The 20392-nt window shown below is 47.5% G+C and overlaps 1 protein-coding gene across 1 annotated transcript in view; it reads right to left on the bottom strand.

Moving 5' to 3' along the window:
* The window catches only part of NCKAP1L (NCK associated protein 1 like), a 45353-nt gene that overhangs the window by 2131 nt on the left and 22830 nt on the right, over positions 1-20392 (bottom strand). Inside the window, exons 19-30 of the mRNA XM_027543111.1 lie at positions 20196-20341; positions 19757-19888; positions 16760-16978; positions 15141-15271; positions 12461-12558; positions 12239-12332; positions 12003-12085; positions 11623-11703; positions 7181-7274; positions 6202-6318; positions 5774-5883; positions 3747-3836 (exon numbers count right to left, since the gene is read on the bottom strand). Of these exons, the coding sequence (XP_027398912.1) occupies positions 3747-3836; positions 5774-5883; positions 6202-6318; positions 7181-7274; positions 11623-11703; positions 12003-12085; positions 12239-12332; positions 12461-12558; positions 15141-15271; positions 16760-16978; positions 19757-19888; positions 20196-20341 (1395 nt within the window). The remainder of the gene's footprint in view (positions 1-3746; positions 3837-5773; positions 5884-6201; positions 6319-7180; positions 7275-11622; positions 11704-12002; positions 12086-12238; positions 12333-12460; positions 12559-15140; positions 15272-16759; positions 16979-19756; positions 19889-20195; positions 20342-20392) is intronic.

Here is a 20392-nt window from a genome sequence, read left to right as displayed (position 1 = left end):
CAAGAGGTTGTGGGACTAAAAACACTCTGGAGAGAAGTATCCCATATCCTCTGGCATTTCACACAGATGGGCCACCCCAAATATGTCTGGGGTTTCAAGTCCTGAAAATTCACTCAGGAAAGAGATCTACCATCTCTATTCTAATGTTTTTCTCTCTCTGAAGCCCTTTTCAATTTTTAAAATTTGTAAGGTACTGCAATACTCAAACCATGCACACTCAGTACACACGACAGCCTCAGAAGAGCAGACATCACAGGCTGAAGGAGAGAAAATCCGCCCGTAAAACTGCAGCTCTGATCTCAGGTTGGATGGCAGAAAGGATTTCTTGGTAAGCAAGATTTTCAAAACCTTAAGCCAGTAAAGAGATAAGATCTCTTTCCCAGGATATGACCCTCGGGTACGGGGAAATGAGTGATGGCTTCAAGAAGGATCCACTGGTCCAAGACTTCTATTCTCTGCTCTGTTAAGCACAGAAAATCACAGGGCTCCCAACTGGAGGAAATTCATGGCAGTGGAAACAGCTCGGGAGTGAAAGCCAAGAAACGGGTTCTAGTCCCAAATCTGCCCATGTATTTCGGGGAGACCGTGGATGTTATCTTTGCCTCCCTCTCCTCAGTGTCCTCGCCTAGGAATGGTGAGGACTGGACTGACCACCAGCGTCTGATCTGTTTCTGACACTTAGGATTCCATGAGTCTATGAGAGTCATTCCTTGCCCCGTGAAACCCACACCAGGAAGTCTGCCAATAGTGGGGGTGGGCACTGCCCAGGCTTGACAGCCAAGACAGACCTCAGGGAGAGAAGTGCCTGAACAGGATTTGGGGCTACATGAGTAGCCTCTTTACGCAGAATACAGCTCCTTCCCTTCAGTCATTTCCAATTTCTCTGTGGAAACATTTGCATTTAAATTGCTTTGCAGCAGCTAGTCCCTCTGTCTCTTCCCTCCTATAAAAAAAAGTGCCGGGTCCTAGGGCTGTTCCAGCCACTCTGCAGGCCAGTGACGCCACAAGGGGCAGACACCTTGCCACACTTGGGGGGGTGGGGGGAAACGCAAAGCAGAGGGAGGAGGCAGGGCTGAGCAGCTGTACAGAATCCCCTCCAACCCCACAGAGGTGGGAACTGTCCAAGGACATGGAACAGGCGTGCCTAAATCATCCAGGAACTAAACTGAGCAGCAGAGAGAGGGAGCATTTGTTTAGCATCTATTATGTACCAGGCACTATTATATAAACTGTCTCATGAACCCTCACCCCTCTAGCATAAGGATGTGAAAGTGAAAGTCACTCAGTCCTGTCCAACTCTTGGCGACCCCATGGACTATACAGTCCACGGAATTCTCCAGGCCAGAATACTGGAGTGGATAGCCTTTCCCTTCTCCAGGGGATCTTCCCAACCCAGGGATCGAACCCAGGTCTCCCACGTTGCAGGCGGACTTTTTTACCAGCTGAATCACAAGGGAAGCCCAAGAATGCTGGAGTGGGTAGCCTATTCCTTCTCCAGCAGATCTTCCTGACCCAGGAATCGAACCAGGGTCTCCTGCATTGCAGGCGTATTCTTAACCAAGAATCCCTGAGCTATCAGGGAAGCGCATCATAAGGATAACTGCATGCTTTTAAGGCTAAAGAATCAGAGTCTCAGAAAGGTTAATTAACTTGCCCCAGGTATGTTGGGTTTCCCAGGTGGCTCAGCAGTAAAGAATCTGCCTGCCACACAGGAGCCACAGGAGACTTGGGTTCGATCCCTGGGTAGGGAGGATACTCTGGAGGAAGGCATGGCAACCCACTCCAGTATTCTTGCCTGGAGAATTCCATAGACAGAGGAGCCTGGCAGGCTATAGTCCACGGGGTGGCAAAGGGTCAGACACGACTGAAGTGACTTAGCGCGCCGCGCGCACACACACACACACACACACACACACACGCACGCACGCAGAGGTCATGCTGCTCTGAGACTGTGCTCTGTCGCCCTCCTTCGGCCCTCCTCAGCCTCCCCTGCCCTCTCACCTCCTCACCACACCCCCACAGCCTCATGTCCACATTCTCTTCTCTGCCTCATCATGACCCTTCATCAGCCCAACCTAGGCCTTTTCAAGCTAGAGAAACTGAGACACAGCACTCAGGGTCTGTGTATTCAAAGAAGGAGACCCAGAGTGGGTCCCAGGCACGCTCACCCCTAATTCTCGTGGGCCTGGCCGAGCGTGCAAATGGAAGCCCATACACCACATGATAAAATATTATATTCTTTCTTGCAACGTGTATTCATCCCTCAATATCATGGGGTACTGGCAGGGAATTGGTTCCCAGACCACCTGTGGAACCAATTCAGGGGAGATACCAGAATCTGTAGATGCCCAAGTAATTTTTATAAAAAAGCATAGTACCTGCATATACCTATGATATCCTCCCATATTCTTTAAATCATCTCTAGATTACTTATAACACCTAATACAACATAAACGTTATGTAAACAGTTATAAATACCATGTAAAGGCTATGTAAATAGTTGCTGTTGTGGGCAATTTGAAGTTTTGCTTTATGGACCTTTCTGGAATGTTTTTTTAAAATAGTTTCAATCCATGGTTGGTTGAATCCATAGCTGAGAACCTGTGGATATGGAGGGCTGAGTGTACCTTTACAATTTCATGGAAGACAGGTTTGAATTAAGAATTGTTAGACCCCTCAGAGTTCTGTACCAGAGAAGGGAGAAGGGAGGGAATCAGCCTCCAGCCTGGCACCCCTTCTCCTCCCACCCCAGTTTGGGGGGTTTGTAGACACACATAATCTTCCTGTCTGCACATCTAAACTCCAGCCACACATTCTATGGGCTCTAGAGCACAGTCTGCCTCAGTAGGATGGACTCGCATGCAGTACAAGCTCTACATGTGGGCTGGAGCTGCTCAGGAAAGAATTCTGAGGCCCGAGAAGTCTTTAGCGGGGGCTCTGAGGAGGGGCACAGGCTCAAGGTGGGCCTGTCCTCTCCCACAGGCCAGAGGAAGGGTCACATAAACCCAGGGTCCAGAGCAGGAGCCCCTCCTGCCCACCTTTAAGTGCAGAGCTAACCTGGGGAATCAAACTTTAGAACAAGAGTGAGTAAGCACGTTGAAGAGGGAAACAGGATCAAGAGTAAAAGATTTTTTAAAAGTTAACTGAGTCAGAGTTCCCAGAACTTTCTACCAAAGAAGGGGAAAGGCCAGAGCTTGGGAAACAGAAGAGATAGTAGGAGCTGCCTGATTCGTGTCCCACCAGGTTCCCTGCCTTACAACTTTTCAGCTAAAAATCCCTTCCCTCTTCTGGGCTCCCCTCCTCCTCCCCCAGTGGAACTCCCCCAGTTGAACCTTCTTCATGGTTCTCTTAAGGACAAGAAATACAGCAGTAGGAAGTGGCCAAGTAAAATCAAAGATGCATTGGACAGGTAGTTATAGATGAGGGACATCCCCATCCATGAGCTCATCCCCATGGTAGGGGTGAGCTGTTCCATCTTATCACACTCAAGAGCACTGCAGGGAAAGGGGCCCAGTCAGCTAGGGGCCAGGAAGACACTGTCCTGCAGAGAAATCCTCAAAGACTCTACCTTGGGATGACAGGACAAATCTAGAATGTTAACCAGAATGTGAGGATTGGACCCCTTCAGGCAGAATTAAATTCTTGGTTAATGTTTTTGGGTGATAACCACTGTAGGGAGCCAAGGACCCTATAGAGGATCCTCCCTCTGGCCCTATCTCTACGATCAACTTAGAGCAGATACATACCAAGCGCATGAGCAGAGAAATGGACTCCCGGTTTCTGGTTTTAAGCTTGTCAGTCTCTTGGCCCAGCTGCAGGAGGCTGACAGAAGCCACCTGTAAGGGAAAGATTTGTAAGGAAGCAGATTTTTATGAAGGTCAGAGTAGGACAGCCTCAGGCTACAGGAAGTCATGAGAAGATCAAGGAGGTGAGTTAAGAAGTGCTGGGAGGCTTGGGGTGGAAAAGCGGTGACTCCCCCAGGCTTCAGAGACACACTCTGCCTCCAAACTAGCCAGTGCAGGCAACAGCCGGTTGCCAGGGATGCTGGAGGAGAGGTAGAAAGAGGCCAAGAAAGAAACTGCAACAGAGGCAGGTAATACTGTATGCCAGGAGATTAATCTCTTTTCTGAGGCAGCCTCCAGACACCACTGTCATCAGACTGTTTACAGCTGACTCCCCACCCGACTAGAGACAGAGCTGGGCCGCTGACTCAGACAGTGCTTTTGGTATTCTCCTTCTGTCAACTCCCGAATGGCTGTCCTCTCCATTCACCTTCAGGTCCCCAGTAGATCAAAGAGAAAGAAAGAAATGTGACTAATTGCATCCCAGACCCAGATTACCTGTATTTAGCAAACGAGAGGGTAGAAGAGGCTCTACCTTCTTCTGGGGGTGGGGGTGACTCCCTTCTCACCCCATCTTAGAGATCTGGTGTGAATCCTCTTTATATCTCAGATGCTCGGAGCCCATTCTGTCTGGTCTGCTGTCCCAGTTTAAAGAGAGACCCTCTCACTAAGCTTCCAAGTCCCTGACATGTACTTCTTGGGACCAGGGTGTGACTCCCTAGAGAATATGATCTACTGTTTCCTCCTAAAAGGAGACAGATGAGGCTCTAGTTTTTAAATCAGAACCATGCTTTGCAAAAGAATAAGCTCCCTTCAAACTGGTGCTCTGTTAAAACCTAGAGGAGTAGGATGGAATGGGAAGGTGAGAAGGAGGTTCAAGAGGGAGGGGACATATGTACGTCTATGGCTAAATCATGTTGATGTATGGCAGAAGCCAACACAATATTGTAAAGTAATTATCCTCCAATTAAAAATAAATTAACTTTTTAAAAAAAAGAATAAGCTCCCTATTGCTGAGAATGCTCAAGCAGTCAGCGGGCACTGGACTACATATCAAAGAGTATGAAAGAGATTCCTCCACGGAGGATTTAGAATGGAAAGCTCTGGGACCTCTCTGAACAGTGGAAAGAGATTACTTATTCTGTGTTTTTCCAGAGGCAAAGCTTAGATCAATAGTGAGAGTTGCAGGGAGTCAAACTTCGGCTAAAAATTTTTTTAACAACTTCTTTCAAACAAATTGAACATAACCTATAGTAAAATCAGCTTCCTGACTGTAAGTTCCAGTCCCTAGAAACCTAGACCAGGGGGCTCTCAAAATAAGATCCCAGGATGGGCAGCACCAACATTACCCAGGAACTTGCTAGAAATGCAAGATTTTCCAGCCCCACCATTAATCTACTGAATCAGAAATTCTCCATGTGATTCTGATTCACAATGAAGTCTGAGAATTTGAAAAAAGTTTGACTTTTTATCAGTATTAGAGGTGAAAGGGGCCTCATAGATGATAAAACTCAGTGTCTCGAGTCTGTATTTTAACAAACTCCTCAGGATATTGTAATGGACACCAAGGACCAAATCATGGATTTGGTTTAATATCTCTATTTAATAAATGGGAAAACTGTGGCCTCAAAAGTTTGGCTTTTCAGAGACCACGCAACTTCTCAGTGGCAGATCCAAAACTAAACTCAGATTTGCTAACTCTTAGTCCAGTACTCCTTCCAAATATCGGGTAGAAGTTGAAATACCAGCTGTTAGGGAGTTTAGAAGAAACCCCTGCCTTTCACAAAGCCGTCTCTCACCACTTAACGAGCAAGATGGGAGGTTAGACTCTGAGGCCTGCTCAATAATAACTGTCTATGGATTTAAGTCAAACCACTTGCCCCCAGACTTCACAATCGTCCGTCCATTCCTTATAACCTAGACCCACTCACCACGAGAAATTCCTTGAGGTGAGTTTCAATGTTCTTGTTGTAGACTGTGAAGAGGGCAGCAGATACCTGGATGATGGCTTTGGTCAAGCAGTGAATATTGTTGCTGTAACCTAGATTATTATTGACAGAGGGGGAGAGAAAGGAAAGGAAATTGAACCATGCCAGGTGACCCCAGCTGGTAACTTGCCATTTTTTCAGTCTGGGCCAGCCCTATGTGACACCAAAGGAGTAGGAGCCATTCGAGGATTAGGAGAAAGATAGACAGTCTGATGAAATTTCACCTGAATTTAATTTTACAGATTGTTTATTCTCAAGAGCTTTCTGAAACAGAACTTTGCATCTGAGTCCGAAGTCTGTATTTTCCAGATAGATGTCTCGGTCTCATCTCCCGCCCCCAGGACACTAACCTAAACCTACTCCTTACTTACCATCCTTCTCAATGCTGTAGAAGGAGGCAGCATCCATGGCAAGCAGCGGGAGGGAAACGGCCAGAAAGATCAAGAGCAGGCAGGCCACCTTATATTCTTCCTCAGGGGATGACAAATCTGGGAAAAGGAAAAGAGAGTAAGGTCATTAAACAGGAGCTTTCTTCCATGGGGTCCTACTTCACAGAATTCCTAGGAGGGTCCCATGAGAAAATATCTGTGAAAAGACTTTGTAGAGCATTATAGGCAAGTCATTACTGCTGCTAGTGAGAGGCCTGAGTCCTGGAGGCTTCCACTGGTGACTGAGCAGAGCTTTTGGCAAAGGGCTCAGCTGACACGCAGGCTGAGGGCACTCTGTCAGCTGCCTGATGGAGTGGAGAGGTGGGAGGGAGAGCAAAGACTTTCATCAAAGCCGAGAGAGAAGAGGGAAAGTCAGTCTGGCAATTCGAAAAGGCTTCATACCAACCCCCTGGTTCCATCCTATTCAGAGTGTGTGCAAGTATGAATGTGCTAATCAGAGGAAATGTGTAATGGAAATATAAGAGACAAGTGTGAGACCAGGGGAAGAAGTGAATGGTGTCAAGGTGATTAGAGGGGAGAGAGAGTAAGATCATTCTGGGGAACTGGGACACTATATACTATATAACTAGGCATGAAATCATGTCTGTTTCCCTCAGTGTTTCATCTGCATTAATCTTATTTCCCCAACAAGACTGTAAGTTCCTTGGAGCACTTGCTGAGCACCAGACTCACTTAATACTTTTTAGCTGATTGACAGATCAACTGGTTGGAACCTGACTAGAAATCGAAATTGCCTGTGGAAGTATTTTCTGGGGATTAGGGACTGTGCTTTAAGTCCTTCCTTAGCTCCCAGTTTCTACCCTCTGAATTCATAATCCCAAATAAAGACTTCTTTGACATTGACATTTTCCCACCCCAAAATACGGCCCAAGCCCTCCGTCGCCCCGTTCCCCAATGGTACCAGTTTTCAGATTGGCAATGGCAGCCACCAGGGCTGGATCAATGTCACAGTCCACCCCCGCAGCAGATGCCAGCTCAAAGATGCTCAGGGTCACCTGGTGGAGAAGAAAACAACATTCTGGAGAGTACTCCCTGGAGAGAAGTACTTGGCAGAAGCTACAGGTGGCCAAGATCCCTGGATCACAGATTTTAAACTTTTGGTGTACTATCATCTTTTCTAGGTATTCCTTTCATAAGTCTCCCTAACCTGCAGGGGAAAAAAAAAAAAAAAGCCCAAGGCTTTGGCCTGGCCTTCAGATTCTCCACAGCACAAATTTACTTTTCCAACTTTATTTCCTCAAACACTTCCTACAGGCAATGCAGCCAGAGTGATATATTCACCATCTCTAAACTACAACTTACTTTCTTCTTTTCATACTCCGGTTCCTGTGCGTCCCTCTTCTGGAGTGTCCTTTCTTCTTGAGAGACCATAGGAAATATATTGGTCCCTGCCCCTGGTTCCTGACACAGGCTCCTAAAACCCTTATAATTCCCTAAGTAATAAAAACAGCATTTTTTGTTCCTATGCAGCAACTCTGGTTGGGCTCCTGGCCAGCTCCTAGATAGAGGCTGGTCACCTAGAGACCAAGCCTTGATTAGAAGCTGGAAATTTTCAGCTCCACCCTGCGCCCCCAACACACACACCCACTTCTACAGAGAGAGGAGAGGGCCTAGTAATGGAGTTAATCATGCCTATGTGAGGAAGCCTCCATAAAATCCCAACAGTATAGGGTTTAGAGAGCCTCCAGATAGGGAACACATCCACGGACCAGGAGGGTGTTCAGCCCAAATGCAGAAAGTCAGAAGCTTATGTCATCAGGACCGTCACAGGTCTCACCCTGTGTATCTTTCCATATGGCTGGTCTGAAAGTAGGAGTGAGTGTTAGGCGCTCAGTCGTGTCTGACTCTTTGGGACACTATGCACTGTAGCCCACCATATCTCCTCAGTCCATGGAATTCTCCAGGCAAGAATAGTGGAGTGGGTGGTCATTCCCTTCTCCAGGGGATCTTCCCAACCCAGGAATCAAACCCAGGTCTCCTGTATTGCAGGCAGACTCTTTACCTCTGAGCCACTGGGAAATCCATATGGCTGTTCTTCTATATCCTTTATCACATCCTTTAATAAACTGGTCAGTGTGTTTCCCTGATTTCTGTGAACAACTCTAGCAAATTAATGGAACCTAAGGAGGTAGATGGAGAAGGCAATGGCACCCCACTCTAGTACTCTTGCCTGGAAAATCCTATGGATGGAGGAGCCTGGAAGGCTGCAGTCCATGGGGTCGCTGAGGGTTGGACACAACTGAGCAACTTCACTTTCACTTTTCACTTTCATGCATTGGAGAAGGAAATGGCAACCTACTCCAGTGTTCTTGCCTGGAGAATCCCAGGGACAGGGAAGCCTGGTGGGCTGCCATCTATGGAGTCACACAGAGTCGGACACGACTGAAGCAACTTAGCAGCAGCAGCAGCAGCAAGGACATAGATATTGGAACCTCTGACATATAGCCAGTTTGTCAGAAGTACAGGTTTGCAACTGGCTTCTGAAGAGGGGGCGGGGGTAGGTGCAGACTTGTGGAAGTGAGCCCTAAACATGTGTGATCTGACACCAACTCCAGGTTGATAGTGTCAGAACTGAGTTAAGCTGCAGGACATCCAGCTGGTGTCACAGGGAATTGGTGTGGGGACATCCTCCAAACACTTGGTGACCGGAAGTGTCAGAAGTGATGTGTTCTGTGTGAGAGTAAAGGAGACTCTCAGCAGAGAATCACACAGTAGGGGAGAAGTGGGTTTTTCCCTACATAGGAAGGGAAAAAGACAAGTTTTTCCCATTTACTTCTCCTCTGCTTATATCCAACTGACACCCACCCTTGAGGCCTACCTTGAATCTCACATTCTCTGTAGAGCCCTCCCTGTTGACTGCAGCTCATGCTCATCTTTCCCTCCTTAACTTGGCACCACTTACTCGCCACTGGTCACAGGCAGCACCTGGTATCATCAGTTATCTTCTCAGATTGGAGGCAAGACATTATGGTGTATCTCACCAACGAGATTACAATATGTTTTTAACCTCATGGCATAGAGAGGGGAGAGAAAGTCCTGTAGTGAGAGGATCTGGGTTCAAATCCTAGTACCATCACTTACTGATTGTGTGACCTTGGCTAAAAGTTACTTAACCTCTTGGAGCCTCCATTTTCTCATCTGTAAAACTGGAATAAAAATACTCACCTTACAGAGTTGCTGTGAAGATTAAATTAGATCACATATGTAAAAGGACTTCTCTAGTAGCTCAGCTGGTAAAGAATCTGCCTGCAATGCAGGAGACCTGGGTTCAATTCCTGGGTCAGGAAGATGCCCTGGAGGAGGGATAGGCTATACCCACTCCAGTATTCTTGCCTGGAGAATTCCATGGACAGAGGAGCCTGGCAGGCTACAGTCCATTAGGTCACAAAGAGTCTGACTTGACTGACTTCCACTTTCACTTTTTACATATAAGGCATCTACCCCTAATTGGGCTTCCCTGGTGGTTCGGCTAGTGAAGAATTCGACTGCAATGCGGAAGACTTGGGTTTGATCCCTGGGTTGGGAAGATCCCCTGGAGAATGAAAAGGCTACCCACTCCATTATTCTGGCCTGGAGAATTCCATGAACTGTATAGTCCATGGGGTCACAAAGAGTCAGACACGACTAAGCAACTTTCACTTTATTACTCTAATGACTCCCAGCATCACTGAGAGACTAATAAACCTTGTCCCTTTCACTCTGCTTCCTTTCCCTCAAAGCCAGGAGCTCTGCATTGCTTTCATCCTCTCTAGGTTTGAACGCAATGCTAAGCACATAGAAGGCATTCAGTTAATGTTTATTGATTGACTCCTGAATTCCTCATTGTACTTAGAATCAGGTTCCCAAGATGTAGCTCCAAACACCCACACCCACAAAAGTACTTGGACTTTTGCGGTTAAGAGAAAAAGACTTCAAAATGTTCTGAGAGGACAAAGATAACTGTTTCAATAGCAGATAACTAAGTACATACATAAGTACTTTGCATAAGTACAGTATCTTATGCAAAGAACCCCACAGATATAACAGTAAACACACACCACCTACCATGCTAGACACAGAAGGTAAACCTCAGCATTCTGCTCTGCCCTGTTTAAATTCCCTACTAACTACATAACCCTGCAAGTGGCAACCGTGACCTAGGAGATGGGGGATTTGGTCCATAATCTGTGGTATTCTGGAAGAAGAAGGTGATGGTTGAAGGAAACGTCTTCACCTTTTAACCTTCTTCTCTTCTCCTCATCTTCTTGCCCCTCGGAGGTAGTAACAGAATCTCTGATGGACAAGGCCAGCCCCATCTCCACACACCTGTTTATTCTCATAGGCAGGCAGAGCCTAAAGCTCAAAGCTGCCAGGAAGATACCAGCTAGACACACTCCTGACAGACCAGAGCATTCCGCCCCAACATCAACAGCTGCCAGAAACCCGGGGCCCACAGTGAAATCCAAGCCAGGGCCTGGAGCAGCCATCCAGTGAAAAATCACCCCTCATGGCCCGTGACCACTTGGCCCTCATCTGATTTCAGGCAGAGAGAGGGGAAATTTTCACGATTCTTCTGACCTCAAGGTAAGGGAAATGGTTTTTTCTCTTAGCATCTACTTCCCGTGGGGTCGCAAAGAGTCAGACACGACTGAGTGACTGAACAACATCTTCCTGTTAACCAATTTCTTCCTCTCATAGACCTCCCTCCATTAATGGAGTCAGTTATAAGAGAAGTGCCCTGCCCTGTGCGCTGTGCAGCTGTATTTCCTGCGAAACATACTTGTTTGCTCCAGGTGATTCAAAAGGCAGGCTAGCGTGAGGAGGGCGAGGGGAAACGGATGGTTAGGTTGGGCGCTGACAGAGGCCCCTCCCCCTTTCCCCATGCCTACAGGAAATGACGCGCACACAAACCAGACCGTTTCAGAGCTGGGAGGAAGACCAGGCCAGAAAAGGAAAGGACAATCTGAGGGCAGGCAGGGTGGGTGGGAATGGAAGAACCAACTTTTACAGAAAGTTCCCAGGCTCCTGACTAAAGAGGGGACTTGTCTGCACATCGTTCAGAATCTAATTTGCACATCTTAGGAGAAAACCTAGAGATACTGTGATCCTTGCCCTTACTGCTCTCCCTCCAGTAATGTTCCCCAGCCCCCACAGGATCTCCCCAGGGCTCCCCTACTCTGAACCCTCTTCTCTGACCAAAATTCCTCCCTCCACAAAACCTCCCCAGATATTTTTCTATTGAAAACCTGGCTCTTCTTCCTGTGGTATTCTTCAGAGCCCTCTCCTCCCTTCCAAGATCCTAGCTCTATCCTTTGTCAACAACAGAAATCTCCTGGTTGGATTCCACTTTGCATTCCCCGATACCTTGATATCTGTGTCTGGCGTGACAAACTCCTTCAGGCATTCGATGGGACCCATGAGAAACGGGCAGTGGGAGGAGAAAACCTGGAGGAAAGAAGACAAATGAGTCCAAGGACAGAGGCCAGCACTTCAAACATAGGTGGAAACAAAAAAAGCAAAACAGGGCCTCAGCTTAGAACTTAGCCAACTTTCTGTGTTACTTCCCTTGTCACACGTCCAGATTTCTCCAGTTCATCTGTCCTCAGAGATCTTCCAGGACTTCTACCGGATTAAGCTCCTTTCTCCACAACGCTTGCCAACAACCCTCTCCACAACTTCTCACACAAGCCCCACCCAGCGCTTTATTCTGTTTATCCTGTGGCAGCCCCCCCGCCCCCACTCACCTCTCGAAGTCCCTCTTGGGCCATGGCCCTGAAACTGAGGATAACTCCAATGATGGTCATGCGCTTCAGCACATTATCAGCCCCTGAGGAGAAAGAAGAGCATGAGAGAAGAGAATGTGGGAAAATGGCGACGGTTTTGCTTCTTCAGACCCAGCCGAGGCCTCATAGCTCCAACAACCCCTTGTGGTCCACAGTGCTTTTCCACAGTTCCTTCTCCCTTTAGGGGATGTGCTCACCTGTCAGCTGGGGCAGCAGAGAAGCCATCAAGTCCGCCTTGTTGAAGTTGGATCTGATCTGAACAAGTACATCCATGTTTTCTACCACCAGCTTCTGCAGTCAGAACAGAGACATTAAGCAAGAAAAGACGAGACCCATGGTACATCTCTCCCCAGTCTCCTAGGCCTACCCCGCTTCCCCCGAGGCTGGACCTTCTTCCCGGGGCCTTGCATCCACAGTACCTTCAGCTCCACAATTTGCGAAGTCACATGCCACATCAGGTTTTCACTCAGGAACTTCATGCCGTACGGGCCCAAGAGTTCAGCCAAGGCCCGCATCTCTGGAATAGAGTTGCAGAGGCCCCAGGTAGGACCCAGAGGGCACTGGTGCATTTGCACAATAGCTATAGGATAGTCTGAACATGTCTAATGTTTTTCAGCAAGGAAAGGAAATGGCAAGGAAGGGAAGTAGGGAGCAAATGTGGCCTGAAATCCTGCATTCATGTGACAGGTCTGGCCTGCCTGTAGGACAGTTAACCTTCTACCCACTGGCACTCACACCAAGATGTACCACAAGTGATACCTATTTACTTTTCATTCTTACAGGAATCTGGACTTTGCCAAGTCCCTTTACCTGGTACCTGGGCTTTCCTCTTGCTGTACTAGCTGCACTAGCTTTATAAGATGTAAGACCATCTCTGGGCCTCAGCTCCCTTCTCTGCAGAATGAAGAAATTAAAATCCACCCTGAATACCTCACAGAGTTGCTACTGCTGCTGCTGTTGCTAAATCACTTCAGTCGTATCCAACTCTGTGCGACCCCATAGACGGCAGCCCACCAGGCTCCCCCGTCCCTGGGATTCTCCAGGCAAGAACACTGGAGTGGGTTGCCATTTCCTTCTCCAATGCATGAAAGTGAAAAGTGAAAGTGAAGTCGCTCAGTCGTGTCCGACTCCTAGTGACCCCATGGACTGCAGCCCACCAGGGTCCTCCGTCCATGGGATTTTCCAGGCAAGATTACTGGAGTGGGGTGCCATTGCCTTCTCCACACAGAGTTGCTAGGAGAGCATAATCAACACACATCCCCATTATCCCAACTGTTTTCCCTCTAAACCCTTCCTTCCTCCAGTCTGCTCCATTACCTTATCCCTCCCTAACCAGCCTGCTTCTGACACTTTGTGGATTAAATAAAGCCTGGCTGGGGAAATCCCATGTTGCAAACCTGAGGGACAAACTCAGACAGGAAAGAGCTCCAGCTTTGATCTCTTGCTATGGACTATCCCAGCAGAGAAAACCATAAAGACCAGAAGTAACAAGAGACGAGGAGAGGAAAGGTGAGTTTAACCTAGTTAATAAGAGTTCAGAGGGAAAGGGAAGTTGAGGCCCCCATACTCAAGGGTTTCAAGGCAGGACCAGTTGATCTCCACCTCTACCACTGACAAAAGCAGTGGAGCTGGCCACAGCAGCGGACATGGAGTCTCATGTGGAATAAAATACTAGACATTTTTAGAGTCACCTATTTATAATAGGAACAACTGAGCTGAGAACTAGGAAAGGATTTCCTAACTGGTCACCTTAAATAATGCTAAATGCTGACAGAGAGGCAGAGGGGCTGAACTACCCTTTCTGGAGAAAAGACACGCTGATCCACCAGTTTGGATCCACCTTACTCTAGTCCTCTCTAGGCTAGTAACCCTAGGGCCTCCTTCTCTATCCATCTAGCTATTTTTGCAGCAGCATTGCCCCATCACCATGGTAACCCTGGGAAATTGGGGTGGGGGTGGCAGAAGGGGAAATCAACATTGCCTCCTGCTGCTCGTCAGTTGTCAGCAAGACCTAAAGCTGATTTTAGATGCTGCCTACAGCTTGTGGGAGGAGTTGATGAGAAGGGGACATCTGAAGCCTCCAGCAGGTAGGGAGTAGGGTCAGCTCACTGATGGAGTCAGTGTGAGGGCAGGAAGAAGGCAGAGCTGGAGAATAGAGCTGCATGCTCTGCCCTCCATAACACCCCCTCCAAGGAAGGGGAAGAATGGAGAGGGCAGCATCACCGAAGCATCTACCTGTCTCAGATCCCATGCGGGGTCCATGAGAGGAAGGAGGAAGCAGCTGGATAGTTCATGAATCAGTCAGTCAAACAAATCTATTAAAAAGGATCTGCACGGCTTCAAGCCCTCTTTAAAAAGAGAATAACTTCCCAATTCATTCATGACACACTCATCTGCCTGCCTTGAGACACTAAAGCACTTCTGTGCACTGGGAAGCAGCACGACAAAGTGATTAAACACCTGGGTTCTGGAATTTGACTACCTTGAGATGAAATTCCAGTTCTACCATTTATGAAAGTGCAAACTTAAGCTCCGTCACCTCTGGTGTCTCAGTGTCCTCATTTGTAAAATGGGGGTAATAACAACCTCAAGGCTCTTGTGAGGAGTGAAGGAGTTAATAAATGTGAACATTCAGAACCTAGCCCACACTAAACGTCATCGGTTATGTCATCATCATTATTAAATATCAGTTACCTAAAATGTATCCCTCAGGAAGAAGATGCCACAACATGAGATCACTATTTAATAATTCCAAACATCAGAACGTCCTTACATTTATCCTTTATCCTTCATCATATGTCCTACTCTCTACTCTTTGTGGAAATGGAAAATAACCATTTACTACCCTTTGAGTGCCCCTGCCTAGCTCTTAACTCCCTTCATCCTCTCTCTCCACCATCAACCCCCAAGCCACTTCCCAATTCTGGGTCTCACTTGAAATCTCTCCTATCGTCCCTAAGGTAGAGTCTAGCAGAGATCTAGAAGAGTATAGAATGAGGCTCTGGGAAGGCAGGAGAACAAAGATGGGGTCCGTCAGTTGGGATATTGTACCCAGGAGAAAGCTCGGCTCCTTGACAGGAGACCAGACTCTGAGCTCACCAGAGACGTCAGAGAACTCCTCTGCACTGAAGTTCTGCTCCCCCTCTCTGGGGAGGCTGATGAAGGCCTGCATGGCTGGCGAGAGGATGATGGTCCCGCTGCTCGCCTGTCTAAGCAGACTTTCTAGGTACCTGCAGGGTTGGCCAAGAGAGCACAGAAGATGAGTGTTCACTCCCTCCCTCCTACCACCACCACTGGGCTCAGGAAGAGGAACTCCACGAAAGGCTGGGGTTGGGGGAGAGACTGGGGCGGGGAAGAGGAGACAGCACAGCGCTCTAATAAACATCCCAGGCTGCTGGTTCAGAAACAACCGGCAGTGACGTGACTCCGCTTTGCCTCTCACCTGCTGGACACGGGCTGTGCTGTCAAAGGTAATGGTGGACATGCCCCAGCACCTTTTCCAGCTACTGCACACCCCGCACTCTTGGCCCTTCCCTGTCGGGTAAGACAAACCTAAGCTGACAAGACAAAAATTCCTACTAATTGGGCTCCTCCTAAATATACTTAGCCTCAACCTCCTCAATGAGAGACTAAGAGCCTAGGAGCCTGGAAGTGAGTCTCAAGTCAAACCTCCTGAGCAGAGAGAAGCCCAGTGAACACTTGTCATCCAGTCTCCAAATATCCCCTCCTGACCTCTGGGCAAGCTAAGAAGGCTTCCAGCCAATGACAGCAGAAGGCTGGGTAACCCCTGTCACTCACCCAGGCACTAGCTCTAGGGCTAGGTCTTACAGAAGTCACAAGCTAACCCGGGTAGGTCAAAACCAGCACTCAACGTGTGTTTTTTTCCCTTTTAATTTGAATTCGCTGTCAAATTTTTTTAAGGGAGATTTTATATTAAAAATAATAATTTAGTGAGGCAGCAATCAGATGGTACTAAGTGGTGGCTGCCCCTTTAGAAGGGCATGCCCTTACTACTCAAAGTTCCCACCCAGCCCACAAGACCCATTTCCCTTACCTGCCAGGCCCAGCTTGATGTATGTATTGCAAACCCCATCTCAGGTTTACTCGCCTTCTCAGGGGGTTCTTTGCAGCCTGACTCATACTAAGCTGATATTGGATTAAGAGCGCCACCCAGTGGCTTAGGGAGGTAGGACTCCAGCTCCTTTACATCCTTAAAACCTCAAAGGAGGTTTGCTGATGCCTGCCCCCTCCAGTTTGGGGGAGGAGGCCCCTTTCCCTATGAAAAACACTCTACTAAACGTAATATGGTCACATTGGAAGATGAGGAGACAGTGCTCTGGAGAGAAGGTATGAGACAGAATGGTCTTCAGACGGAGAAGCTGGATGAAAAGAGAAATAAGAGAACTTCAGAAAGAGGAAGAAAGATCATTTGAAATGAAAACAGTTAAGAATCCAGAAAAGAAAGGTCAGGAACTGCAGATGAAGAGGAAAAGGGGGGTCAGTGGGTGTCACATGGAAGCTTGGAAAGAACCCTCATGGTGGAAAGAGGACATCTGAGTTTGCCCCAGCTTATAGCTCTAGTCCTCGGGCAGAAACAAGCCTCTGTTTTGGGGTCTGTGACCCTAGGAGCTGAAATGCCTGGTCCCGAGGTCCTGCCCTTAAAGGAAAAAGTGCTAACAAAAAGAGTAAGGCAGAGAGCAAGGATAAGCAACACTGACCAGTTTGTGTAGAGAGTGGTGATAGTCTGCTCCCCACTCGAGTCCAGTGGCTGAGTCTGCTGCAGGAGGGCGTTGCGGATGATTCTGGACACATCTGCACCCAAAAACTGGGCCAGTGACTGTATGAAACTGATGTAGGCTTTGACTCCTGCCAACAGCTCAGAAGGCCTGGCAATCTCCTGGGTTGTAGCATTGTAGCCAGCCAGCCACACAATGGCTCTGGGTGACAAAAACCATAATCACAGCCATAATGTCAAACATAGTTATCACACGTATACTGTGTTCTAGGTGCTGCACTACGATTTCACTACACACATTATCTCATGCAAACCTCATAGCAACCCAAAAAGGTAGGTACACTTATCATCCCCATTTTACGGTGAAGAAACCGAGACACAGAGAAGTTCAAGTGACGGAGCCAGGACTTGACTCCACTAACATTTGATTCTCAGTCACCATGTTCTTCTGGCTCCTCTAGGGAAATTTAGATCAGGTGGTAAAAGATCTAGGGTCCCAAATGCCATCCATCTAACTGTATGAGCTGTCTCATAACCTCCTGTATTCTCAGGGCCAGTGTTTGTCTTTTCTCTTTGGAAAGAATTAGTTCCAGTCACTGTCAGAAATGGAAAACCACACCCAGAAATCCTTAGATGTGCAGTGCAATGCTGAGTGGCCATGGGATGCCAGGTGGAGAGAGTGCGCCTGGCTGGCACACAGCTCCAGCCAACCTTAGAGAAGGAAGAACTGTCAGCACTGTATTATTTCAGGGGCACATCAGCAACACCGCCTCCCTCTTGGACTCCCAGACCCTTCCAAAATACCTTCCCCGGGAACCTGAGAATTCATAGTTGGACTCAGTCCTCGTCCTTCAGACTTTCTTCCCTGTTAAAATGTAAACAGGGTGATCCTGTGTTTAAGAACCTGCCTTGCAATGCAAGGAACACCAATTCAATCCTTGGTCCGGGAAGATCCCACATGCCGCAGAGCGACAGAGCCCGTGTCCCACAACTAATGAGCTCTCACTCTTTAGCCGTAACGACTGAAGACCGCATGCCTGGAGCCCGTGCCCCGCAACTAGAGAAGCCTTCACACCGGAACAAAGAGTAGCCCCCGCCTGCTCCAACTAGAGAAAGCCCACGCGTGGCAATGGAGACCAAAAATTAAATAAATAAACAACTATAAAAACAACGATAATAAAAAATGTAAACAGTAGGAGAAAAAGGAACATCAGACCTTGTCAACACTTGCTTTTGTCAGTCATCAGCACATTAATATGAATGAGTCCATCAGGTCCTCCCTAAAGCCACAGGTGTTTGGGAGTTTTGTTTGTTTTGCATTTTTGGAAAAATGTTTATGGGGCGGAGGAGGGGAAGAGGAGCACCTGCTTCCCGGATGAAAAGGAGAAGGAAAACCATTTGAGGGAAAATACTATGGAAAGGACAGATGCAAGCCTAATCTATTTTAGAGTTCTCATTGAGGCCAAACCTTTAGGCCAACTTCGGGGCTTTAGGAGCAAGAGTGTCAATGAAGAAAGAATTAGAGATGTTCAGGAAAAACTAAAATATCAAAAAAAAAAAAAAAAAAAAACTAAAATATTGCACCTATGCTGCTCCAGGGCCTAGAAACCACTGCCAGTTTCTGAAGGTTCGCACGTGGGTGATTATCAAATTGTCATCTTGACATTTTATATGTGCCTGAGGCACTTACTTCCATGTAGCTAAAGTGTAAGGTATGAAAACAAATTTTACTGTCACCAAGGCAAAAACCTAATTGAAAAAACAAGCCTGCATCTCCTACAATCCAGGTACGGACTCCTGACTATTCTCCCTACTTCTATACTTGCCCCTGCTCAAAGCCTGCCGAGCCTCCCTGTCTCACTCAGAATCAAAGCCAGAGTCCTGAGGGTGGCATAGAGGCAGCTGAGCCGTCTGTCTGCCCCTCCTCCAGCCTCTCTGACCTCGCGTCCTACCAGTTTCCCCCCTGCTCGCTCATACTGGCCTCCACCATGCTCACTGAATATACCAGGCACGCTCCCACCTCAGACCCTTCACACTTGCTGCTTCCTCTGCCTAGAATGTTCTTTGCGCAGACAGTTACCCACTTAGCTTTCTCAATTCCTTCAGGGAGTTCGTTCAAATGTCACTTTCTCAAGCAGGCCTTCCCTGGCCACCCTACGTAAAATTCTACCACCGCCGCCACCGCTATACCCTTCCTATCTCCTTCTCCTGCCTTTCTAGCGCTTATCATTTTCTAATCTAATACTCTATATCCAATGTTCTTATTTTGTCTCTCCCATTAGAAGGAAACTTCACGTGGCCAGGAATCTTTATTCCTTTTGTATACTGCTGTATCAACAGCTTAGGGAACGCTGCCAACAGACAGTAGATGTTCAATAAATACTTGCTGAATGAATGGGTGAATACACTAGTATACATATTGTAAAAAGAAACACAGAAGACTAGCAGATTACTCATAAAAACTTCTTCCCCTCATTCCCTAATTTGCTGACTATAGTGCCCAATTTCAATACAAGGAATGTTCCTGCAAATTTCGGGGGCAACAGAATGAGAGGCAAAGTTGGGGGAAGGGAACTTATTTCGTTGAGGCCTATATATGTCACTCAAGATTATCTTTAACGCTCTACCGATTCTCAATTACAGGTAATTCTCATAACAAGGTAAATATCATTATCTTTACTTTATAGGGTAGGAAATTGAGGCTCAAAAGATAGATAACCTGCTCTGGCGTCTTAGTGAAGAGCATCAACACAGCTCTGCTGACTGCAGAGGCCCCATTCACTCTACTAAACCATTTCTGGTTGTCTATCAAAATAACCTATAAAGGTTTGGGGTTCTCTTCATTTATTTGTTTTAAATAGAGATGCCTAGGACCTATGCCGGATTAGCTGCTTCAGAATGACCACCAAGATGGAGCTAATGCAACCCAACTTTGAGCACTACCATACTAAGCAAAGAGAAGACAAGGAAAGAGTGATACCTGTTGAATCTGGCCTCCAGGTGGCTGCTGAGATACTCAGAAGGGAAGATGGTGTGTTCAAACACAGAGAAGCTCTGTACATGATTCATTGTCAGTGCCAACTCCGTCAAGTTCAGGTGTAGCTTGTCCATGCTGGGTAAAATTAAGAAAGCAAAATGAGCCTCATTACAGGTCTGGCCCTGCCTGCTAGTAGCTGGGGAGGATCTGTCAGGCCCATCACTCCTGGATCCCTTTCATCTTCTCAAAAAACTCATCCTAGAACAGTACACGTTAATGCTGACTTCAAACGCAAAGGAGAAAATTCACATTGAATTGCTTTCCCATATCTGCCATTCCCCACCACCACTTCCGCTCCCCTTTGCTGGCATCACTTTCTCTCTTCCCTGCCCTCCCTTCCTTGAGATAGTGCTGGCTGGCCCTTCAGGGCGCAGGGCCTCACTTGGTGACAACGCTGCGGTTTTTCCGGTGGCTCTCCGCTCCTGGCTTGTCCCTCTCAGGCTCTCCTTTTCTGGGAGCCTGCCTCTGCTTCATGGTTTTCTTGTTCTTGGCCTTGCTGATGGTGGTGGCACAGTGCTTCGGGAGAAGCTTTAGAAGCAAACACACATGAATGGAAAAATGAGATTCCTTCCTCAAACT

Source organism: Bos indicus x Bos taurus, chromosome 5 (genome assembly GCF_003369695.1).
Source record: "Bos indicus x Bos taurus breed Angus x Brahman F1 hybrid chromosome 5, Bos_hybrid_MaternalHap_v2.0, whole genome shotgun sequence".
Lineage (NCBI taxonomy): Eukaryota > Metazoa > Chordata > Mammalia > Artiodactyla > Bovidae > Bos > Bos indicus x Bos taurus.
Note: the sequence above shows the minus strand (reverse complement) of the source record. Positions and strands in the feature narration are given on the sequence as shown.